The sequence below is a fragment of the Gymnogyps californianus genome, chromosome 21 (assembly GCF_018139145.2).
Source record: "Gymnogyps californianus isolate 813 chromosome 21, ASM1813914v2, whole genome shotgun sequence".
In the NCBI taxonomy this organism is placed as follows: Eukaryota; Metazoa; Chordata; class Aves; order Accipitriformes; family Cathartidae; genus Gymnogyps; species Gymnogyps californianus.
This window is the reverse complement of record NC_059491.1, coordinates 2374023-2400394: the sequence shown is the minus strand read 5'-3', so window position 1 is coordinate 2400394 and position 26372 is coordinate 2374023. Positions and strand designations below refer to the sequence as shown.

The window sequence follows — 26372 nt, the reverse complement described above, 5'->3', positions numbered from 1 at the left end:
ATTTCCCCCCCCCCCCCCCCCCGAAGGAAAAAGAAGATATCTATGTGGTCTTCCCAGTTTATTTTTAGGGTGAGCCAAGCAAGCATTTGTGTAGCTGTTTCCAATATACTGTTTTCCATATATCGAGTTTTTTCATGCTTTGTTTAATGTTCTTGTTTGTATACTTTCTTGTATCTATCAGAGTAGCAGCTCAGTGGTTTTCTTACTAATTTTGCTCAGGTTTCAGCAAGGAAATGGGCAACCAGTCCATCTTGCTATATCACATAATGTACTTCTACTGCATGTGCAAGCAAATAAGACTTAATTTCAATGCTTGTTTGTCCATGAGTTAAAATTCAAGTGAGGACTGTGTAGCTATATTTTACTGTATGTTGAAAATGTATAGGTTTTACTGTGCTGTCACTTTCTGGTTTAGCTTACCAGTTTGCAAATATCTATGGGAAAATATTTTCAGGCTCAAGTTTCATGATAATTCTGGAGAGAGTGGTCTTAGTTCTGTGGGTTTAAATGTGTTCTTGATGTGAATTGTATAGAAGGAACACTGCTTTATTCTGGGACCTGAGTTATAGAAGGTGTTATGTCCTCAACTGAATCTCTTCCCTGGAAAGGTGTCAGGTTTGCATCGGCAGGCAAAAATTGAACCTCTACAGAAAATATTGTTAGCAACAGTAAAAGTTTTGTTTTTTCCCTGTATCTTGTTACTTTTCCCAAATATTACTTTGGTAATGATGTTTTAGGATGTTTGGGTAGTTCAATGTCTTGCATGCCTTTGACTTTTGTGAGAATTACAGTAAAAGAGAAAGTGATGAATTTGGGGATTAGCTAGCCTTATAATGCTTGTAATATTCTACCAGGGCAGATTTTGATGCCAAAGATAAATGTAAGTGTTAATACTCCATCATAAGTCTTCAGATGGTGTTTTGTGAAACAGCTGTCTTTCAGTGAAGAGAGGATGGTTAATTTTATTTAAATTTCTAACTTTGGGGTGCCTCCCCCCTTAATTCTGCAACTAAGAATGGAACAACCAAGTCTGGCATCCCTATAGTATTCAGGGCTATTTCACAATGTGTTGAAACCTATTTTGTTTTCTTTTTCTAACTTGCTTCTAACTTGTTGCATGAAAATTGTAGGGAGTGAGCTCAGGGGCATCCATGCCACACTGCTTTCCCAATATAAGAACTGAAAGAACCAGCTGACTCTAGCTCTGCTTCCATTCCCGTAGCTGTTTAAAGAGGGAAGGAGGAAATACTCATGTTGTACCAACCTAGAGCGGTGCTAGTCCTGAATAGAATTATTTACCCTTATTTGTGAAAACACAAAGCAAACTAATGTGAAATACTGTCAAGAAAAGTGAGCTAACTGGAGAAGAGAGAGGGCTGTTGCTTAAAGGGGTATCTGCGCAAATAATGTGGCGTAATAAAGTTCACTGCAATGTAATGATCTCATTAAAAGTGTAGATATTTCAATACAAAAGGTTTTTAATACAACACTTTTGTATTAACGAGTGTTAATTTGTTAGATGTTTTAGTTATCTCAAGCCATGAGATGAACTACAGAAGCACATAGATCAGTGTGGCTCAGATGACCTGGTTATTCTGTCTGTAGGGTATTCTCCCTGTATGGTTTTACAGGTCATGTTGAATCATACTTTGATTGTTTAAAAAGCCTGTTTAGTAGGATGTGCTTGGTAAGTGATTTGTGGTCAGGTTTCTCATAATTTAATGAATTAATTCAGGGCATATTGCCTCTTTGCATCCATGGGGCCTGCTTGGAAATCTGGTATTGTGGCCTAGTTGTAACTATTTTCAAATTGTTTTACAACAGACCTGTTAAATTGTATTAGTTTATGCTAAATTAGCACCAACGCATTCAATGTTATTGCTTGTTAGCTAAAGGCATGCAACAAACATCTACATTACACTTAGACTGTATGGAAATGTTATTGATATTGGTGATATAGTTTATTTAAAGGACTATTTATTTTGACAGGACTAAAATATTGTCCTTTGTTCAGAAAATACTCAGTATGTTTCAAACTATTTTTTTATTTTATGTGGCTTTATCACTGTAGTTAGGTTCGTAGGAGATCCTTTTAAAAAATGAGAAAATTACGCATGCACTTTTCTAGAGCATCATGTTTACACTATAAAGGAGCTTGTGAGTTTGCTTCAAGTTATTTCCAGAGACAAATAAACAGTTAACTAGTCACTCTGTCCAAAATGGGCTTCTACTTAAATTAGCAGTCTCTAAGTGTGGACTTCTAGTTTGTTACAGAACTGCATACAGTTTGAAATGGATTTTTTAAACGAAACTATTCATTTGCAATATATTGCTCAGACTTGTTCATATTAGGTCACGGAGTGACTATTTCCAGTAGTATGTGATCTTCTGAATTGCAAATATTTTGTGGTGAATTTCTGTAGAATTGTAGGTTTTTCTTTGCAGTTCCTTCAGAACAATAATGCTTTGGAAGAAGAGTGCAGAAATACATACTGAATGTTTTGCATTTGTGTTGAAATATAATAATATAGTTGCTAGCTGTCCTGGACCTTTGTGAAATTGATATGGTTTTGAGATTGTACCAGCCAGCAAAGCTTGAAATAAAAGCATGTAATCCATTCATGGAATAAACCATGTGACCATAAATATTTCAGTTCTATTTGCATGCCTTAAGAAAAGTTCTTTTCGTGCTTGAAGAACCTACCTTCTTATATTGAGGCGATGCTGTCTGCAAGATAGAATTTGCAGTCTCCAGCATCTGAACTTGTATTGCCTCTGTATTCCCTTTGCTCCTGAATTTTTGCACTTTTTTTTTTGCACCAGACCCAGCTCCCACTATAAATGTATGGCTGCTATTGTAGAAACAGTACCTTTTACCTTCAGCGAGACAGTTAACCCATCCCCACAGACTGGAATGGCAGTGCTGCTATGTGGGTGAGGTGACAGGATTTCTAAAACATCTTGCATCTCTTCCCAGATACTGAATGTGACCTCTCATAGGCGTTTCTAGCATCTGCTGGACTGGAGCCTTGGATACTTTATCACAGTGTTTTCTGATAAAGACGGCAGACTTTTAAGCCAGTCTTTTGTATTTAAAAATATTTTTACTTTTTAGTAGATTAGCTATTCTTTTGGAATTGATATTAAACAAGGTTGTTTCTGAAATGTTTAGGTGTGTATTTCTCTGCTCATAAGTGATAGCCTTCCTGATACCCTGATACAAAGCATGGTATCTGATTGGCAGTTTTATAACTTAGTTACTGTAGTCTCAGCTTATTTACACTGACAGATCTTGATCTGATTTATCACTCTTGGTGCTGCAGCGCATTGTATAACAAAGCATGTTCAGCTGAACAATTTCTATCGATTTGTGGGACTTCCCTAATGGAATTGCCGGTTTTATCAGAGAAATACTTGTTTTTGTGACATCAGCTCCTTGACATCCATGCCATGTTTTAGTTTGTGCCTCAGCTGCTAGCTACAGCCTCTCAAGGGAGCCTGTACCACCCGTGCCTGGATACATGAGGCAGAGATGTGAAAGGGAGAGACGGGGGTAACCAGTCTTCCATTAAATATTTGCTCTTAATGTTCGAGCTGATCCTGCCTATTGTCCTTGGTATCTAATGGTATTCAAACAGCGGCATCAGTGGAATAAAGGGAAAATGTTTCATTTCATACCTACTACATTGTAAAGCATAAAGAATTCCATGCTGAAGAAGCTAAAGAATAAAATCCAGTGAGTAATGCATGCTTTTTCTATAGATTTTATGTGTCATCATTGTGATTGCTGTTATAAATTGAGGCCATTGATGCAGTATGTGTGTACGTGTGGTGCAATAGATAATAGAACTCAGCATTTTGGTTTATGATACAGTTGCTTTGCCTACCACCCTCCTTTGCAGCCATAGATTGTTACAAATGCAGAGATCCCTGCTGCCTCTTGTGCGTAGGGATGTGGCTGAGAGACCTCTCAGAAATGCTGATAAAATTGCATTGAAAGGACTCTTGGGGAATGTATTTTAGGAGGAAAAGAACAGAAGAGTGAGTGATGCTGCTGCTGCTAATATTGGAGATTAACGAAAGAAATGTATCCAAAAAACCCTGACGGTATGTGTTCAGGGCCTGTTTATTCTAAGATTGCTGATGTAAAGATTAACGATTTAGAAGCGTAATTTTCTAAGGCCTTTTTGTTGAATTGTGTTTAGTGGATTGTCTTAGATGGATTTTTCTTAATTGTGGAGTACTTCTTTTGAATTAAGGTTTACTTAGTTTCTAATATTGTCAGAATAAACTGTGCTAGTACACTTCTGCATTTTTACATCGGAACAAATAGATATGTGTATTTAATGTTAAAATTCATCTTGGATTTGGGTAGCTAGTGCTAACAAATTTTAGGGTTGTTTTGCTGTTGGCTTCATTAAATAGAAGAATGCAGACTAGGAAACCTTTAAATAATTTCACAAAAGAGAATGAATACGTTTTTAATGTATAAGTACTTACGGCATTCGTATGACAGTAGACTAATGTTTTTATTATCTAATATTTCTGGCTGATTTTGCTGCCTTTTTTTTGGTAATGATTACACTGTGTTGTAGATGTCTCTTATGCTCTTTGTTTATCTGCTCAGTATTTTAGCATTAGGTGTTTGGACTTCATTTTTCCCCAAGCCATCTTTCTTGAAAATTTCAGCATAAGGTTGAGTAAAGGTATCTTACTAACCTAGTTATTGTTGTGAGCTATTTTATTTTAGGTGTAGATATTTGGTTTTGCTTTACGCTCTGTCTGATACTACAAAATAGCTCTAAAAGGCTTCTTGCTACAGTAGTGTGGCCTGTAAATATTTTTCTAGCTCATAAGGCAGGTTTTTCCCTTCATTTGTTATTGTATTGGCAGCAGTGATTAGGTTATTCAGAGCACGTGAACCAATTTCATCCCCCAATGAAGAAAGGAACTATTGCGACCATAGAGACTATTCTGAAGACATAGATTGGATTGCACTGGATAATTAGGCAATTTTGAAACTGCTCGTAACCCTCTCCTGGTTTTTAGTAACTGAACTGACAGAGGGGAAAATTGTACTATTTTTAATGTAAGATATATTGTTGCTTAGGCATTGAAAATAGCTGTGTCATAGTTTCTTAAGAATACCTGAAATCTCTTCCTCTGTCTTAAGTGTACCACGTTTTTTTCATATGTGATATATTTGAAAAATATACATACAGATTATGAGGCAGCATAACTTACTGAAAACAGAATTGTAGTTAAAGGTCTATTTTGCTTATAATCATTTAATGTTTTTAATTCTAAAATAATTTCAACATTTTTCTTATCTATGAAGCATCCAATGAAGAATAAAGAGTTAGGCCTCCCTTTGATATCTTCCCTTACTTTAAGATACTGGATGTTTTAGCAGATGTTTGTATACCAATTCGTAAATTATAAACTAAAAATACAATGGAATAAGGAATGCTTGGGCTAGTTTTTAAGGTGTCATAACAAATAGCCTGTGTTCTCTTTTTTTTATTTATTCCGCCACCCCCCCCCCCGCTATTACTCAGAATGTAGTGTAATCACACCCCCCCCCCCAGCTATTACTCAGAATGTAGTGTAATCATGCAGGAAAGATGTCACCTGGTTTTAGAAAACTTCTCTTGAATGTAATGTCTAGCTCCATCCCCCTGTATTATCTCTCATACTTGCAATCTATATACTTCTCATAAGTTGGTTAATCCACTTTTGATATACAGGCATTTGGGGTAACTAAATTGGCAAGAAAGGGATGCAGCTTTTTGTGTTGGAATTAGTGGACATCTGTGAGACTGTTAAACCTTTGTTAGGCCTGTCTGTTTCAGTAGCCTGAAAGCTATTTAATGTGTAACCTCTTTAAATGATATGGTCAAGGTTAATTATATATTATTATACTTGGAGTTCTGTGTAATACTTTTTGAAATTAGTTGCTCTATGCAAGTTATGTTTTTTAATGTTTAACTGAGCCACAGAAATAGCAACAGAGGCCTGCAGGGCAGATAAATGGCTCTTCAACATTTATCTCTTGGATTTTTGAGTTGCTGTGTGAGAAACCAGATTTAGTGAGAGATTTCAGGTGCTGCTAATTTGAAATGGAGAGCACTTCAGAAGTGAAGCCTTGTAAGACTAGTTGGCTAGCCACTGAAGACTTGCTGTCAGTACAAATCTGGATAGTAAATAAATCTGAAGTAAAAAAGCAAAAAGCAGCTAACTTCAGGCATGCTGAAAGGGTGGTTTTCAGACGAGGCATGTGAGAGTCCTAATCATCACTGTCAGTGCAAGAGTTAAGTGTTGAACAGACTGCAGTTCTGTCCTTAAACCACAGGGGGAAGGTAGTGACTTGGGTAGTGGGAAAAACGAAAAACTGAGATTCTCAATACTGACTAGAAAGCACCTCATTCGTAGTTCTAAGTGCCATTACTAATTCTTCTGCATGTGTAAGTGCTTATCCTTGAATTATTAGCTAGGGATATATTTAAAAGGAAACCAGAAACAGTTTGAAGGCAAAACTTCAAGATTTTAGTATGGTCCTCTTTACTTTTACAATAATGTGCTTGTTCTAATAATAATAACAATGCTATTATATGCATCTTTCAATAATTTAGGTTATCTGCTGCATTCTTCAGTAAAGCAGATACAGATGCCCTGTGACTGGTACAGGACTCCCTGTTTTTAGATTGTCAACTCTGATAAAAACTATTACCCATAGGGATTGCAAAGAAAGGAATACCTCAGGCAGGCAGTGATAAAATTGATATTGTAGAGCCTGAAACAATAGGTCTGGGATTGGAACTGATCCATTAATTTCAAGGTGCAATCATTGTTTTTAACAATAGCACTACAAGCTATCTCAATGTTACTTTAAACTTGTTAGAAGGAATAGTTATCATAAAATGATTTTACACAGTAGGTCTCATTATACACAGATAATGGAGAGCATGGTAGAAATCAAAAGGGTTTTAGGCGGGAAGCAGTGTGTAAACTTTGCAGATCTGGTATAATTATCTTCCTTTCCTCTATAGGGTGAGTTGAAAGCCCCCTTCCAAAAGCTGAAAGACAAACACCATTATTAATTTGAAAGATTTAAACATGCTTTCTTTAACATGTTAAACACTGTAGCTTTCCATTAACACACCAGATGAAAGGGCAGTACATAAGACTGTGTCACATGCAATTTTTTTCCCCATAAGAATGAGAAGCTCTAGGATGGAAGGTTGCTTTCTTGGGAAACAATAATTCTCTGCATCATAAAAGAATTAACTCAGCTGGAAGACTTACTCAGTTTGCTATTAGAATTAGCATATAATCATTTAATCCAGAATATAACAGGTATGATAAGTAACTCCTGAAACTATTCAGATTTTTTTTATTTAGCTACTGTCACTAAATAATAAGTTTAGTGATACTTATATTGCTGCAAACTCTACTTCTTATGTTATACCTGTGAAATGTATAAATGCTATATCCATATAGTATATGAGGAAGCTTAGAAGGAGTAAAAATACAAATGGGAGAACCTCTGAGATGAGTGTTATTTATTGAGTGGTAAAAACTGAGCACAATTCATAGAACTCAAATTGTGCCATAATAAGAATGGACATTGTGTGCACTTAATTTCAGCTTGCTTTCTTCCTAATACGAAGCAGAATAAGGTACTGTGAGGTACAGGTGTGTCAAAACTGTTGGACTGAAAAGCAATAGATCTGGAGAGTTAGTCCTGCTGCAAGGTAATAGTGTCCTCTGTCATACTGAGGTATTGCATGCTTTTCTGGGTATAATATTAGCAGACAACTGATTAAATTGGAAAGAATTCAGAGAAATACGCTCAAGAGTCTAATTTCTTAGGAAAGATAAAGTACACCTTTATGAAGTAATAGCTAAACTGAGTTTGTCGTTGCACTAATATTGGAATAATGTAAACTTTGGGAAGGGAAATGGAACTGTTTTAGTGTGGATCATAAGCTGAAGAAATGGAACCATGCTGTGAAGGAAAACAGCTTGACTCAGAAAATGTGTCCTAACACTGAGACTGTAGGAACCAAATAATGGTTTCAAGGGCATTGTGAAGGCCACCTTATAAAAGCTTTATGAATTTGAAATAAATATTAAATCCATTTTGAATAGCTGGTGGGTTTTTGAACAGTGTTACATTTTTAGTGATCATGTAATCAAATAGGTGTTGATGCCTATCATTTGAGGGCAAATCAAGTAATTCGATATGCACTGCAAAAAACTTTAAGAAATAACATTATTTAAGAAATAACAGAATCTTTTTGGACTTTTATTAACAATGTAATGCAAGCTTAGTTTTGTGGTGCATGTAACCACTGTGGTTTTGTAAACAGAGGACCCAACTACATATCATGAAAGTGTGTGAAGTTTAAAGTTGCATAGAAGGCCAAGTTAGAGAAGGGGAAATTTGAACTTTTTTCTTTCCTAAACCAAAATGTTAATCACCTTCAGAAGTATGGATTCACCACCAATTGTCTTCCATCCGTTTTCCTAACACGTTCTTTCAAATTAGAGCAACAAATACAGCATCATTTTATCCTGTGTTTGGGATAGCCTTGCAAAATGCATACATGTCAGCAAGAGACGCTGAGAAGGACATACAACAGATTGTGATCACTGCTGTGCACAAACACCCTCATAATCAGGACATTTTCACTTCTGGAGTAGCATCTAGTAACTGAATTTAGTGAGGATTTCTTGAGTAACACTTTGTGTACTTTGCTATGTTATTTTCAAGTATGTCTGATAAATTCCACATAAAATCATAGAATTCTAATCTGGGATTGCAAAATTAGGATCTTTATAGAAAAGCCGTGACCCTTGCATAGAAAAATGTGTTTAAGTTCTGAGTTATTTCTTCAACAACCAGTAAGAAAAAGCCTTGTGAAGTCATGAAGTGTCTTTTGGACAGTGAAAGCATAAATACCTTCAGCGACTTCAAAATATTTTAAATGATGCTATTTTTCCTGTATATCTGCCATCTTAAATTCTTGGGGTTTTTGGTTAAGAAGGGTTTTTAAATAATGCTAGTAAAATAATGCTCTCTTCTATTATTTTGTCCTGTAATGCTATCATATTTTGGCGATTAGTTCCAAAATAATTACTCTCCTTCCAAAGAAAATGAAAATTTAAGTTCATTGGTGTATGCTCGAAAGACTACAAAAACTTTTATAGACGCTGTATACAGGTCAATGTATCATTGTATATTTAAAACAAATCGACACTTTTCGGCAGACAACTGTCGTGATGCATGAATACCAAATTTGTTTTCACTTAATTGACAAACATTTTTGCTTTGACTAGATAATAATATATGAGTAAACTCTGGGCTGTTAGTCACTGAGTCGAATTCTTAGCAGTTCTTAGTGATTAGTTAATAAATGGTTAGTCTCACAAGTAAAAAGAGAATTCAAATTCTGTGGAATTTCAAATTCTAGAATTCAGTATAGAAGTAAGTGGATCATCCAAACGTGCTACAATTTCCTCACCAGGTGACTGGGAGAATCCTACTCTTACCCTAGTTTAATACCAGATTCATCCATCTTGGTAACATTGCAAGCGTATTCAACTGTTCAACTCCTACATGCACAGCAGTCTTTAATGAAAAGAAACAAATTGTTGAATGTGATGTAGATATGTTAAATTGTGCAATCCTTCTTTGCTGAAGGTGATGTTCAGTTTTGCATGAGGTTCAGGCTATAACTGTCTGTTCCTGTGCATTGCCCAACTTGTATCCCAGCCAGACAGATGGCTACTTTAGCCATGGGCCGTACTGCGCTCAGCAGCCTAACCAAAACAATTACAGTTCTTATAATTGATGTTAAGGCAACCTGGATCAATTAAAAAGGTGGGGTTTGCTATATCTTATTATGAGATTTTTTAAGTCATTCTTTTTTTTTGTTTGCCAGAAACATGCATTTTTTTTTGCCATGATTGTTGGAGGGTTACGTTTCCATTACGTTTTCAAGAAATAATGCTGTAAACTGTTTGCTACTAAATGTTTAGATATCTCTTTTAAAGTATCAGTTGACTATTTTCTTTCGCTCAAGAGCAGTCAAATCCTTGGATGTCTCCTGTTTGTTTGATAGCTAAAGTAACTATCTTGCTTGTTATCCTGGTAGGATGAATTGTTGTCTTCCACACTGGGTGTCTCTGAGGTGCATCTCTGAGGCCTCATCCACAATATTTTTTCCAATTGATCAGTCCCTCCGTTGATCACAAGTAAAGGGAACTTTTAAGGACAACTTACGTATTGTCTAAAGGTTTTATTTCTTGTATTTCTGTGAATATAAGGTGGTATTTTTTTTGTTTGTTTCAAAGTGAAAGCCTGTATTTTTAAAAATAGTTTTTAGATCCCTTTGTTTCTTAATTTTCTCATATTTTGAATGCAATCAGTATTTTTAATGACAAAGCAATCCAGATTTTCTAATTGCCATTCATAATGAGCTTTTTAACTTGGAGACCAAGAAGAAGCATAAGGCATTAACAGGTGTGATTGATCTAAAGGGGCATACAGCATCAGTGCAGCAGAGACTTTTTCAAAATGGGATGTTAGCTCTGTTTTTATTGGCATTGTCTTTGTAAATGTGACTTATCACCTTGCAATGGCATGGAGCCATTTAAACAGAAGGATATGAATATGAGCAACCAAGAGATCATGCATGAGAAAACAGTATGGAGGACAGGTTTTCCACCTAGCAGTCCTGAAGGAGTCAGTTGACCCCCTTGTAAGTCAGTGGGGAATAGGATACTCAAACAGGATTGTAGCTGTGTTGCAATAAATGCTGGGTAAATATTACTGTTCTGAGAGAGTTTTATTTCCTTGTTGGTTCTCTGCTGATGCTATATGTAGTACACTTCCTTTGTCATTATTGCTGTCTTAATTGTGCTTGATTTCCCCCCCCCCCCCGAGGTTGATCTGACTTTGTAGTTAATTTCAGTGTCTGTTGAAAAAGAAAAGAAGGATGGGGATACATTCCCCAACTGCTAATGAGTTTTAAATTAAATAAAAAAATAAAATGTTATCTTCTGACCATTTTACTAACTGCAAGAGGTGAAAGCACTTAATACCTGTATATTGTTAAGGATACTCTCTTTTCCTTTTCTAACTTCTGAAAAGGAATGGCAGTTGTACATAGCAGCTTATTCATAATATGAAGAAGAGACAATTAACATCCCATACAATGTATGTCTGTTACATGCTTCAGAAAGCAGTTTTATTGTTTCAATTTAACTATTTGGGATCTATTAAGTAACAGATATGTGAAACAACATACTATCAAATTTCTTTAGAATTTACTTTCCCAAAATTTGTTCTATCTTTACATGTAATTATTTTTGTTATCTTTTTATCTAATTCAGAGTCTATCTGAAATACCAATATCAATTTCCTACTTGTAACTCATGAGTTGGTTTTGAAAGAATGCTCGCTTGTCTGCTCAGCAAAACATTAAAAGAACAAAACAAAAACTGGGCATTCTCATACTGGCCAGCTGGCAGGCAGTGTAATTGGCCTGTAAACAAGTTGCATTAATCTCTGAAGTGATTTGCAGCAATAGCAAATTATCTCTGTGCTTAGTATAGTAAAAGATTTCATTATAGTTTGATCACATAAAAGCAGACTTTGGAATTGCATTTGTAAATCCAAATGCAGAGGAAATAATTTTTTTTGTGGCCATCTTACTGCCATTCATTGGTATAAACCACACTGTTCAGACAACTGATTAATTCTCTTACATATTCTGGAAAATACAAGCATTTCTAAACTTTCAGATGGAAAAAATATTTTGGGCTTGGGGGCAGGTTGGGCCTGTCTTTTAAATTGTTTCTCTTCTCCAGGGCTGGGAAAGTATGTTGTCATTTGAAAAATAATTGTGCTGCCTTCTATTTCTCTGTACTTTACCAAGTTACGTTTTCAAAGGCAAGGTTCACATCCTTTCTGCTAAGTTCTGAGGAGGTCATTATTGAATTGGGGGAGTATCTTTTGTAGATGAGTTAATTTGGAATGAATGCTGAACAACAGACAAATTGCTCATCCATTTATATCCACAACTAAATTTTTTTGTGTATTTAATTTTTTCCTTCAAAGCTGCTTCTACAATATTTTTTAAAAGATGAAAAAAGCCAACCCTAGGGAATGTCTTTGAAAGACCAATATTAAATATATTTACAAGGTTCATTGTGCATTAGTGATGTAGTTGCACAGCTTGACAACAGAGGGAAGAATTGCACAACAGCAACAGTCAGTTGTTTCACACTGCTTTTTACGTAGAGACAGCTGGTTAATTTTGTTTCAGGCATTCAGTTTGAGTATTTTTATTTCCCTTGTAAGCTTAATTTGAAAAACAGTATCTTTTTTCCTCCAATTTTCCAGTCTTGGAAGTAGATAGAGTTCAGTACATTCATTGTAATTAGAATATATATTTGTGTTCCCCAATAAAAATTTGTTATCCCTGTTAGCGGCTTAAAATATCTTTTGAGTTTTCATCTAAACTTGTTCACATACCAAATGAATAGTCAAAAAAATTCTTGTTTGTTAGGCAAAACCTTGTCTTTAATATCAATCAGAGAGGAAATATTACTTTGTTTAATTAGGAGTATGATATCTCCTTCAGCCTCCAAGCAGCTAACTCCAGGTCCTTAATGAGTTAACTGATGTGTACTGTAAAATAAATGAAAAAGTAGCCCTTTTCATTAAACACAGTAATAAAATACTCATGCTTTTGTGATGGCATTCCTTTTTCTAGGTGGCTGGGATCAATCACGGCTGTAAAAACTTGTTTTAGTTCTTGGTTATCAAGAATCATGGAATCCCTTACTTGTTTTATTCTAAAGTGTTCTAGAAACATGTACGAAAACATTTTGTTTCAGGTTCAAAAGTATCCTTTTCCCATATGAAGTGTAGGGGTGAAATGCATACTAAGATTAGAGCTTTGGTCTCACAGAACACTGCCAATAAATAGTTTGTTTCTTATTTCAAGATATATACTTCTGCCATTTTCAGAATCTGTTTATTGTTCAAGATGGTTTCTTTGATCTAGTATAGCTCTAGCTAGGATTTTTGAAGCTGATAATGCTTCAAAATAATAATGATATTAAAAACCAAACTTCTTTTTATAATCTGCCATTATCCTTAAGTGAATTTTAAGGAGGATGTCCTCTTTCATGAGTGCATTACTAGATACATAGAATATACATTTTAGTCCAGTTCTATAGGTTATTCTAAGCAGGTTGCCAAGGTTCATGTCCAGATGGCTTTTGAATATCTCTACAACCTCTCTGGGCAACCTGTTCCAGTGCTCGGTCACCCTCACTGTGAAGAAGTGTTTCCTGATGTTCAGATGGAACCTCCAGTGTTTCGGTTTGTGCCCATTGCCTCTGGTCCTGTCACTAGGCACCACTGAAAACAGTCTGACTTAGCCTTAATTACACATTCCCTTCAGGTTTTTGTATACATTGAGATGTCTCTGAGCCTTCTCTTTTCTAGACTAAACAGTCCCAGTTCTCTCAGCCTCTCCTCATATAAGAGATACTCCAGTCCCTTACTCATCTTCGTGGCCCTTCTGTGGACTCTCTCGTGTACTGGGGAGCATGGAGCTGGACACAGTACTCCAGATGTGGCCTCACCAGTGCTGAGTACAGAGGAAGGATCACTTAGCTTGACCTGCTGGCAATGCTCTTCCTAATGCAGCCCAGGACACTGTTAGCCGCCTTTGCCACAAGGGTGCATTGCTGGCTCATGTTCAGCTTGGTGCCCACCAGGACCACCAGGTCCTTTTCTTCAAAGCTGCTTTCCAGCTGGTCAGCCCCTAGCGTACACTGGTGCATGGAGTTATTCCTCCCTGGGTGCAGGACTTTGTGCTTTCCTTTGAACTTCATGAGGTTCCTGCCTGCTCAGTTCTCCAGGGATTGAGGTGTCTCTGGCTGCACAACAATGTGGTGTATCAGCCACTCCTCACAGTTTTGTATCGTCAGCAAACTTGCTGGGGGTATGCTCTGCCCCATGCAGATCACTAACGAGGATGTTGAACAGGATTGGAGCCCATATTGTCCCCTGGGCTACACTGATAGTCACTGGACTCCAACTAGGCTTGGTGCCACTGACTGAATATGGATTACAAAAATGAATACTATTATTGATAATACTAAGAACATATTATTCTGTCATATAAATTTAATCTTATTGTGTAATAATAATAGAACTTGTGATATAAAGGTATATCTTAGAATGGTTGCTGTTTTCTCATTTTTTACCTTGGCCCCTTTTAGAGACAGGGAATAGGAATCGGTTTGCCTTAGACCCTACACTGAATTAGTGGCAGTCGTAGCAGTAAGTTGTAGGGGTTCCTACTTTTTAAAGCTATGCTATATTAAGTTCAGTTTTTGTTAGACTGTTGCCTCACAAGTATATGATATAAAACTCTGACTATGATTTAATATTTATCATTAATTAGGGAAGTGACTTGCTCCTTTATTTACAGACTTCATCAGCACAAGCTGCTTGTTAACTTATCATTCACTTAATATTCCTCATGTCAGTGATAAGCTAATGTTCAGAAGACAGATGTATTAGGTTGTCTCCATATGGTGCTTTGTCTAATGAATCAATTAGCTATTTTGGAAAAAATCCTTGTGAAGTTTTTTTCTCTTGGTGAAAAGTCATCCCACAAATGGTGGAACAGTTTTTCATTGATGTTTGTGTTTGAGCATATTTATAGGCAAAAACTTTGCAATAGTTTTGCTACGTTCTCATTTAAATTTTCTTTGCACTTTGGAAAAGCAGGGTTTTTTTGTTTGCTTTAAAGTTTATATTTGGCAGATTTTGAAGAGCTATGAATCAAACATATCAAGTGATACACCTCTATTCTAGTAACAGTATCTGCCACTTCTGTGGCAAGCAGTCTTTCAGCTCCTTTGAGAAGTTGGGTTTTTTCCAAATTGTTAACAATTCATTTAATAGTGCAATGTCTGTTTCAAAGGCTTGCAAAGTAAACATTTGCACATGCAAATAGAGTAACATGAATGTTTGCAGATTCGGCACTGTAGATTTGTGGAGTCACAGAAACTTCAATACTCTTATGCGCCTTGCTTTTGAAGGACAAAAAGAGTATCTAAAATCAGACCCAGTATTACAGTCAGTGTTCACACATTGTATTTGTGGTGGGTTGACCGTGGCTAGATGCCAGGTGCCCACCAAAGCCACTTTATCACTCCCCCTCCTAAGCTGGACAGGGGGGATAAAATATAACAAAAGGCTCATGGGTCGAGATAAGGACAGGGAGATCACTCAGCAATTACTGTCATAGACAAGACAGACTTGACTTGGGGAAAAAATTAAATTAATTTATTACCAGTCAATCAGAGCAGGATAATGAGAAATAAAACCAAATCTTAAAAACACCTTCCCCCCACCCCTCCCTTCTTCCCAGGCTTAACTTTGTTCCCGAATTCTCTACCTTCTCCCTGCCAGCGGCACAGGGGGACGGGGAATGGGGGTTGCGGTCAGTTCATCACACGTTGTTTCTGCTGCTCCTTCCTCCTCAGGGGAGGACTCCTCACACTCTTCTCGTGCTCCAGCATGGGGTCCCTCCCATGGGCGACTGTCTTCCATGGACTTCTCCAGTGTGAGTCCTTCCCATGGGCTACAGTTCTTCATGAACTGCTCCAGCGTAGGTCCCTTCCATGGGGTGCAGTCCTTCAGGAACAGACTGCTCCAGCGTGGGTCCCCCATGGGGTCACAAGCCCTGCCAGCAAACCTGCTCCAGCCTGGGCTCCTCTTTCTGCGGGGCCACAGGTCCTGCCAGGAGCCTGCTCCAGCGCAGGCTTCCCACAGGGTCACAGCCTCCTTCGGGCATCCGCCTGCTCTGGCATGGGGTCCTCCATGGGCTGCAGGTAGATATCTGCTCCACTGTGGACCTCCATGGGCTGCAGGGGACAGCCTGCCTCGCCGTGGGCTGCATGGGAATCTCTGCTCTGGTGCCTGGAGCACCTCCTCCCCCTCCTTCTTCCCTGACCTTGGTGTCTGCAGAGTTGTTTCTCTCACGTATTCTCACTGCGCTCTCTGGCTGCAATTGCTGCTGCGCAGTAACTTTTCCCCCTTCTTAAATATGTTCTCAGAGAGGTGCTACCGCCGTTGCTGATGGGCTCGGCCTTGGCCAGTGGCGCGTCCGTCTTGGAGCCAGCTGGCATTGGCTCTGTTGGATGTAGGGGAAGCTTCTAGCAGCTTCTCACAGAAGCCACCCCTGTAGGCCCCCCGCTACCAAAACCTTGCCACACAAACCCAATACAGTATGTCAGTAGCCTGTGACTTTTGGCTTGCTCAATATTAAGTTAAAATAATTTTTCAACAAAGAAACTATTTACTACTTACATTATCTTCTGACAGTGAAAATGTTTGGGTGTTTTATTAAAGAAAAAAAAGACTTCATCTTTAAGTTGTGGATATTTAAAACTTAACTATTTAAATCTTGAAAGACAGAAACATTGAAGAGGAAATTTTAAGATGGTTTTGCATTAACTTCTGAGGATTATAAATTTACAGTTTAATACCTTGTCAGAATGTAGCAATGTTTATCAATCAAGTCTATCAAAGTTTTTATATTAAATGTTCTTTGCTGTATTGTCTGGGGCATTTAAGTTAACATTACATAATTTTCTACGTACGATATTGGTTGTTATAGAGTTTCACTTGTATTAGACTGATTAAAGGACAGCTTTAACAGCTAACGTAATATTGGACTCTCAGTTTAAAACCAAACAAAAAACCACAACACAATGCCCTTCCCCTGTTCAACTTCCTGATTGAGATTCTTACGGAGAAGTTGCAACTTTTCTAAAAGAGAAAAATAAAGTGGTATGATAGACCCTGTTAAGGTGACAGGGAAGAAGTGAGGATCATTTTATATTGACCAAGTACAATTGCTTATTATGAAACTGAGTTGTTTTCATTGGCAGAACCAGTGTACCTAGGTACCAAATATAGCATATATGTAGCCAGCCACAAGACACCATAAAAGTGTATATTTTACTGTTGTCTCCTCAGAGTTATTTATACTTCCTATGCTGGTTAGTTCTCCATTCTGTATGAAACTGCTGTACTTACCAATTTTTCTGTTTGAAGTAGATGAAATATATTTTATACAAGCTGCCAGCTGTGTTAAGTTGCATTATAACTAATATAAATAATTTCTTTTTAAAAAGACACAAATAAAACTTTGTATTGGAAAATCCTACTTATGTTACTGAACATAGCTTTAAAATAATGTTGATATTGAAATAAGAGTTATTCTAGTCTTTTGCATTTCTTTTTGAAGTAAGAGGACATTATAACACCTATAAAACACTGTAAAATACTTTTCCTGGAAATGTTTAAGAGGATGTGTCAGACTTGTCTCACTGTCTAAAATATGCTCGTTAACTTTAAATATTACAGTAAACTTTGAGAACTCCTAAATTTGAATCTATTAATAGGTGTAATTAGAACTAATTATTCGTGAATGAAAATCTTGCCAAATCTGACTTTCTTATTTTTTAGCTTCTTGATAGCAGGAGTATGTTGTCAGTTTTAACATCACTGCTGAATTTTTTGCTTAACTCACCCCCCTCTTCTTTTCCCCCTGTACTCGCCACTTCACCCAGTACCCACTGTATTGCCTGCTATGGAAAGCTCGTGATCCTGGTTATGTGGCAGAGGTTGACTGTGTCACCATTACAGCTGTGTGCAGCTCTAAATAGGACTGGTGTTGCACAACACATTTTTTCAACACTTAATATTAAATATCAAATTCTCTAATCAGCCAGTCACACAAAAATTGCACATATGTATGTGAAAGTGACAACAAAAGTAATTTGGAGTAGATGCTAGGTACTGTCATGTATGGCCTCTTGGAAAGTCTGGCTTAAACAGATTAAATGATTTCTTGTTATGTTTAGAATATATTAGAAATAATTGCAGACCTACACTTGAACTGTTTCTCTAACAGAAGAAATATTTTTGTAATGTTTAATGGCAGGATAAAAATGAAGTCAAATAATGTAACTCTCAAGACTTGTAACGTCTTTAATATTGCATATCTAAAGCATTATGAGCACCAAACATCCTTTACATGTTTACATATGAAGGTGACATTGTGAGATCAACATCGTAATTTTACCAGTGGAAGCTGTTTCTTTAACAGTTATCTGTCCCTCTCACCTGAGCTTGAACAGCAAGCAGCCAAGAAACTGTAACAAGATTATGATCATGTGAGGGAAAAGAGACAGGGATAGAGAAAAGGGAGAGGCAGTGGTGAAAGCACATCCTGCAGAAGCTGTCATTTACGGCTGCCTTTTAAAAAAAAAAAAAAAAAAACAGCAGGGATTTTAGCTGTGCGTTGATATTTAGAAAAGCAAGATTGTTTTAAGTCACAACTTGCTTAACATAGTGTCTCTGGTATTGCTGTGCTACCATGCTGCTTCTTTACACCTTTTTAATTTCTTTCTTAGAATCAATCTACCGACGTGGAGCCAGAAGATGGAGGAAGCTGTACCGAGTGAATGGGCATTTGTTTCAAGCCAAACGTTTTAACAGAGTGAGTACTATTGCATAAAATGTTGGGTTTTGGTAATGTTCTGTGGTAATTGTTTTCTCAGTCTGTGCTTTTTCTGCATTTGAGTGTTGAAAGGAAAAGCAAATGCTTATTCTTGTGACTTCTCAGTCTATACAGTGTTATTCAGGTCATAACAATCAGAAAAACTTGGAAGTCTTTGAATCTGGGATGGAGTTAATATATGATTGATGGAAATTACTTGTTTTTAAAGTCTCTAAAAAACTGCTTTTGTGAGTATTTAAACTGACGCATACTTAGAGCAGCTTTTCTCCTCTCCACTGTGATTTTGGTTGCTTGTTAGCATCATCTTTTAGCTTCAGTAATTTTTGTCATTCTTAAAGATTAGAGCTCTTGATGTTAGCTTTAACTGTTTTGAATCTGAGGTATTATGTAATCTAAGTAAGAAAAAAAATACCTGGTTTATTGGGCTAAAATACAACTGCATTAAGAATCTGACTTAATCCACATAAGCAAGTGAATGTAGCTTTAAAGCTGAGCCACCTCCTTCACTTATCCCATTATGCTGAAGTATTGCAGCATATATACAAATGTAGTATACACTTTTGGGAATTCCGTACAAAACTGAATACAGTGAGGTGAGTTAACTTTTTGATTCAGCAGTAACATTTTTTTTAAATGAAATTAGCATTTTTGTCTAATGCTCCCCATTCCAAAACTGCATTGAAAGAAGGAAAAGCCCCTTAAAACTCAGTATCTTATCACTAGACATGTGAAAAATGTCATATATCTGAATTATAACATGCATTTGTATAATGTGGTGTACCAACTCAATTTTTTTAATTTGTGGTATGAAATATATACTTTTTTGTGCTTATCTGCTACATAGCTAAAACATTTTTTTGAAACATTGTGAATGCATACCTACCCCATTAATAATCCATAATGTTATAGATAATGATGTTTTAATTGAAATTAGGCAGATAGTGAATATACACATCAAGATTTTTGAAACCTCGTTAGCATGCCCATTTTTCAACAATCCTAAACAAGGCTACTTTGTTACAGCTGTCTGTATACAAATGAAATCATATAAAGCCAGAACACAAACCATATCCAACTGCAGTTAGTAATAAAGTTGACATGAACTGTAAAATGTGACATTAAAATGTATTAATTAATAATAAATTATGGTCGTATATGTATTACTGAATTAGATAACAAATTTTAACGTTGACTGAGTTTTTAAGTCTGGAGTATTACGTTATGAATTCATTCCTTTTTCAAAATAACCTTTTAAAACTTTCAGATAATTCAGGTAAATGAACACATGCAAGAATCTAAACTTTAATCTTGTTGAACATAATGTAAAGGTTAACTCTTTGTTATGCATATTTGTATGCATTTTGGAGAGATATGAGAGGGATACTTGTACTACTGAAGGAATTTGGGAGCTGCCCCTACATCTTTTTTTTTTTTTTTTTTTTTTTTCCTCCTCTTCCCTCCTTGCTTCCCTGCATCTGACTGAAGTAAATGAGATTATTTTCTTGTATGTCACTTCCAGGGCCTAAGACATTTTATTTAGTCTTAATATTACTGCTGCCAAACCTGTACAAGAATACTGAAGGAAGTCTGATGGACCAGGAATTTTGAAAGAAGTGGCTATAGATGTCAAAGGCTTCCTCTCTTATTAGGCAGTATGTTTTTTGTTTTTTTTTCCTGGGCGGTGCCTTTTGGGTTTCTCCTGATCAAGGAGGACTGGTTGTACAGATGAATGGGATGTAGTTAAATTTTGTTTTCTACAACTGTCAAAATATGAAAAGGGCAATATAGAAAAAGTTTTTTAAAAAAGATCCATTCTTTGATTAGTATTTGGTTTTTTCTTTTTTTTTTCTTTTTTATTTTTTCTAATACTACTAGTAAGGATTTATAGTAGCTTAACAGTTTTGGGCAGGACACCGTGTGTGATTCATTAGTCTGAGGATCTGAATAACTGCACTCTTAACTTGCAGTTTGCTGGGAGGAACAGACTTTCACTGTTTTGTGGCTTTGGGACAGTTGCAGAGTTCTGTCTAAGCCTGAAATGGGGGATGAGTGCAGGACTTTGTGTGCAGCTTGCAGGATGACAGGCAGTGTCTTAGTCTGTTACAATAATTACTGGAGAAAATTTGCAGATAAGGAATAATGAGTAAGTCTTCCGTTGGCAACCTGTGCACTGCGTAGAGGGATAACTGAGACTAGGTGACTTCTTGGCATGTAAGAATCTCAGATTGCTATTTGGCACTTTGGGTAAAGTGGATAAAATGACCACAGCACACATACACTGGAAAAATTATTTAAAGACCTGCCCTGTTAAAGTCAGCAGTAGAATGTCTGGCTTCTTAATTTGTCCTCATTTTGGTTTAATTTATTCAGATGCCATTTTGTCACATGTATAAAAAAAGGCCATATATTTTTGATATTAAACAGTGCAACATACCGAGGTTTTACATCAGACTTGATAGATAAGTTTTAATTATGCAAAGTTTCTACTGATGTTCTACCACTGCTAAAGTATATAGGTGCAGATGTAGAACATTATTCATACTTTAACTTGTCTTTTGTAACATTTTGTGCCAGTGTTCTCCAAAGCGGTCAGTTTGGGTGCTTTTTATGCATAATTGTGTAGTACAAATTCCTGTCAGTTTTGTTTGGGTAACCTGTGTCAGAACCTGAAATTCAAAATATACTTATTCTCTAAGAATGATTTGCTAATGTTAGGCTGCAATATGTTCCGTCTGCTTGAGATATTTGTTTTCTTAACATTCATTAAAAAGGACTGCATTTAGCTGAATTCTAAGTATGAAATTTAACCTTCAGTTATTAGGGAAACCTTGGATATTCTAAAAGAATTATTATTGAACATCTATTAGGAGGTGACTAGGATGGGTTCTTGTGGGGTGGATTCTTGCTGCTAGATAACTACTCACCTACAGAAAGGAACTGATAATTGAATTGATAATATGCATTCTGGCTTTTAGAGAGCGTATTGTGGCCAGTGCAGTGAAAGGATATGGGGTCTCGGAAGGCAAGGCTACAAGTGTATCAACTGCAAATTGTTGGTCCATAAACGTTGTCATATACTTGTTCCACTGACCTGCAAAAGGCATATGGTAAGTTTGCATTCTGTATAAAGCTCAGATGTTTCATAGTGTCCTGTGTTACTGTGTGTAGATGTGCATCCTAAGAAATTAAATGCTGTGTGTGGTTGTAGATTTATAACACTTGATTGTATTTAGTTTTCAGTTTCTGAAATGTCTATGAAGGATAAGACTTTGGATTGTGAGCAGTAGAGACAAAGTGAGAAAAGAAAACTTGTGATATGATTTAAGTGTGAGCAAGCTTGAGTTTGACTTCTCCAGTAGACATGTTGTATTTTACAGATAGATAAAGAGTTGTCATTGACAATCTTAGCGTTTGTTCCTTTTAGCCTATGGGAATGTTTTAACAACTAAGGCGCTTGTGTGGTTTTTACACTACTGCTTGCAAAAAGGCTTGTTTCATGTTCTTGCCATCTCAGTTTCTCCGGTACTGTTCTCATCCCTCATATATTCCAGTGGCAATGCTAGTGTCTTTCCTAGACTTTAAACATTAATCTGTATCCCTGAATTTTAGCCCTTCCCCATAATCATCACAGACTATAACCAGTATCTCACTGGTTGTTGCATCATGTTTTTTCTAACTCAAAACTTAGACCAGTGTTTTTCTTCATTGGTATTGCATGTGACTTGCCTTGACATTACTAGATTCTTTGCCAATTTATGCATGTTGCTATACCTACTGGAATAGTCCTACATGTCTCATTATGAGTTGTGAATGAGACCGGTGTCCAAATGTACTATAAAACTATTTAGTATTGTGATCTTTACTCTTGCATAATGAGTAACAATTCCTGTTTTTTAAACAGGAAAAGAGTATGCCAGTGCTCTAAAATGAGTGTGTAACGTCATGCTGAAGTGTTTACTTTGTTGCAGTTCCATATGAAACACTCAGAAGTCTTAAACAGAATTAAAATTTGAACTTTGCAATAAAATATACTAATCTTTCTTTTAGAAGACAGCTACACATCTGTTGTAGTTGCAGAGAATGGCTGACAACATTTAGGCTTTTGGTAGTCTGGTTTTATAATGCATTACAAAATGTTAGTATTCGGAAATACTTTCTACAAAATCCAGTTTTCATTCTGGAAGATACAAATGTAAGGTTCTCATTGTGTTGTAGTTATATGGCAAGACATACTCACTTAAAAGGAACTGCATAAACCGTTTTTTTCCTATGTAACTCATGTATTTTTCAAGGATTCGGTCATGCCTTCCCAGGAACCTCAGATAGATGATAAAAATGATGAAGTTGACCTCCCTTCAGAAGAAACTGATGGAAGTGAGTACTTTCTTGTTAAGTTGGAATTCATGTGTTTCCCCTCTTGGAGGCCCAGTTTCCACTCTACCTGTTTGGGTTTTTTTTAAAGTTTACTTTGGATTAGCTCTAGTTTAGTCCCATGGACTAAATGCTTGTTAGGGACTCAATTACAGTAAATGTACTTCTGAAGCATATAATCTGGTTTGGTTTAATCCTAAATTCATATGCTCTGAAACCTTTCTAGAATGTGAAATTAAGCACGGAGCAATTGGCAACAATAGATTTACTTTTTAAAACAACCTGCATTTCAGCTCCAAACTATGATGCTAATATAAGTGCACCTTCAGTATTTCTTAATTTTGTGCAATTCGGAGTACTCTTTCTAGGCTATTTTTTGATGGTTTAACCTGTCTTGTTTTAAGGGCCCATTTATCGTACCCATTCTCCAAAATTACTCTGGCCTTTGTCAGATACTGTTATGAGCTCAAAGGTTCCTTGATGAATTTCTTACTGTCTCAGAGTTGGTTGTTTCTGCAGTGCCCTTAGGATCTGCTGTCAGGATTACAAGAATAAAGTGGAAAAATTTGATCAACTGTACCATAGTATTTAAAGCAAACTGCTGACCCTAAGCTACTAAATCATCTTTCCATTCATCAATTCGTAAAATTATTTCTAATGAAGGCCTTAATAACCACACTACTTGTTTGATTTCTTTTCCAGTTCCCTACATTCCTTCAAACCGGAAACATGACAACATTAAAGATGACTCTGAGGTATGTTTTAAAAATATTTTTGTAATTCACATTTACACACTCTTAATCATACAACTTTTTATAAAATAGCTAATTATTTGTCCTATTTTTTCTGCTACCTTTTAAAAAAACAAGTCTGGGTTTTCTTTCTGAAAAAAAAATTTTTTTTAAGCATTTTTGTTGGATTTTTCAGATTTCTTCTGTATACAGCTCTTGTTATCAGAACCATGATGTGAGAGAGACTTTTTTCTTTTTTTTTCTCCCCTCCATTCGTATTGGAACAACAGTGATTTAACAGAAGGTTTGACTTTATTGGCCCTTGCAACAAATGGTGGCTTTGACATTGTCTTGTCTGCTCTCTCTAATGGATGTACACCCTTTATCACCCTCAGGCGACCTCTACAGGCTATCATTATGGAAGTTGGTTCAGTCTGATAATACATTAACTATCCGCTCTCTGAAATGTTTCATGTAAATAATACATAGTAATTTATAGACAGCTGTGGAAATACAAGTAGAATAACATACACTTAAACTCTGTTTTTCAGCTCTTTTGTAGATGGCCTGACACAATCTCTGCATACCAAGAATGTTATTCCCTTAAAGCAGTTTGAAAAATCCCAATACACTTTAATTCTAAAGGGCTTCAAGACATTTCTTTTAAAAATGCTTCTGGCATATTTAAAATAAATAGGATGCACTCTGCAGAACACTAGCGGTTAGTTTGATATCCCACTTTTAACAAGCCTGCACCTTTTTTCCCCTCTACTTCCACTACAATACTTGTCACTACCATTATTTCACACTTGAGTAGTTCCTGCTCTTGGGTAAGTGACTGCCTTATTTTCAGTCACGTGTCTTCAGATTTTATCTCAAATTGAGAGATGGAAGGGTATAACTTTAAAACATGTCAGAGAATTTTAATTGCTATCTAGAATTGCTGACTTCTGCTATGGTTAGTGCTCAGGTAGATACTGTTTATGTTTAAATTGTGATAGGTGCTGTTTGCTCAACTGTCCTGAATTATGCTGCTCTGATTTTCCCACCTTGCTTTTGAGCTTTACTAAAATAATTTAACGTATCCTACAGAGAGGAAGTGGCATTCTGGGAGCTTTGTTGACTAGAATCTTTAAGCTCAGAGCAATCTCTTCTAATAGCAGTCAATCCTAGATCAAGATTCTTTATATAAATACTTTCCATAGTTCAGCAGAATGCTGATCTGTCTACAAGTACAGTAGTATGAGGTCAGATAAAAATAGGCCACAGAAGTATGTCAGAGCATTGTATATATTGGTAAAACATGAAATGTCAAAGTACATGCTGCATTTGTCTAGTTCACCTGCTTGATCTTCAGTCTCACATGTTCACATCTAATTCCAGCAAACAGTCAAGATAAATTTTATCTTTTTAAATAATGAATTTTAAAATAACATTCTTCACAGTGGAATATTGCCTGTAAATTCTCACAGTTGAGAAATTGGCATCTGCTTCTGTATGTTCCCAGGCACCTATTAAAAATCTTTGTTTTCATTAAAACTGTAGCGAACTTTAGACAGCTGTTGCCTCAACTGAAACCACGACAAGTATATTCAATGGCAAATTATTGTTTCCTTATCCATCATCTTTTTAGATAGCCTTTATTAATTAGTACTACAATATCTGTCAGAAATGAAAGATGCTCTTCACTTAGTGCAAAGGATAATTCTGCATGGCCTGCAGTTCAAGAATTTGAATAAAACCTCATTTCTCAAGGCATTGCCTTCTGTTTTCCAGTAGGGAATATTTAAATGATTCATTGAACGAACTACTACTGCCTTGAAAAACACAGTAACTTTTAGTAAGAGCGAAACCAATACCAACCAAACATTTCTAAACAAATGTGTTATAATCAGCCATTCAGATCTGTGTGCCAGTCACAATGGCAAGCAAACTCAGCAAATTCTGTCCAGTGGTTAAAGACCTCTTTGCTGTAATAGTTACTTGTTATGAAAATGTCTTCTGTTTCTAGCATCTGTTTCTTTTTATACAGGATATCAAACCAGTCATTGATGGAATGGATGGAATTAAGATTTCTCAGGGGCTTGGACTACAGGACTTTGATTTAATCAGAGTTATCGGACGTGGAAGTTATGCCAAAGTTCTTTTAGTTCGGTTAAAAAAGAATGATCAAATTTATGCTATGAAAGTAGTGAAAAAAGAATTGGTCCATGATGATGAGGTAAAAGTCTGTGTTAATTGCATTCTATTACATATCGTAAAAACTTAGTATGCTTTAGAAAAAAAACATTCAACTAAGAAAGCAGCTAAGGTTTTAGACAACATTTCTGTATTAGAAGTTTTACTGACTTTTGAACTCATTTGTCATCAACTGTCTGCATGAAGCACCAAGATTAAATCTCAGATAAATGTCCCTTATTTTAATAACAATTAACAATTATTAATAGTCTTAGTAGAACGCATGTGAAAAATATTCCAACCTGGATGTGCTAATCTGTAAGTGATGAGATAAATAGGGTGGAATTTGGGCACTTAATTTTGAAAGAAAACAAAGATGTTTTCAAAGGCAAATGAAGGTAGCTGCAAAATATTGTCTGTATTTCAGAATACGAGCTGAAACTGTGTTCTTACAGTCACGATT

The 26372-nt window shown here is 36.3% G+C and overlaps 1 protein-coding gene across 2 annotated transcripts in view; it reads left to right on the top strand.

Moving 5' to 3' along the window:
- PRKCZ (protein kinase C zeta) overlaps nucleotides 1–26372 on the top strand; it is a 66170-nt gene that overhangs the window by 11825 nt on the left and 27973 nt on the right. For both annotated transcript variants that reach the window (XM_050909335.1, XM_050909334.1), the window contains exons 6-10: nucleotides 18523–18608; nucleotides 21605–21736; nucleotides 22922–23003; nucleotides 23703–23755; nucleotides 25764–25952. In XM_050909335.1, the coding sequence (XP_050765292.1) occupies nucleotides 18523–18608; nucleotides 21605–21736; nucleotides 22922–23003; nucleotides 23703–23755; nucleotides 25764–25952 (542 nt within the window). The remainder of the gene's footprint in view (nucleotides 1–18522; nucleotides 18609–21604; nucleotides 21737–22921; nucleotides 23004–23702; nucleotides 23756–25763; nucleotides 25953–26372) is intronic.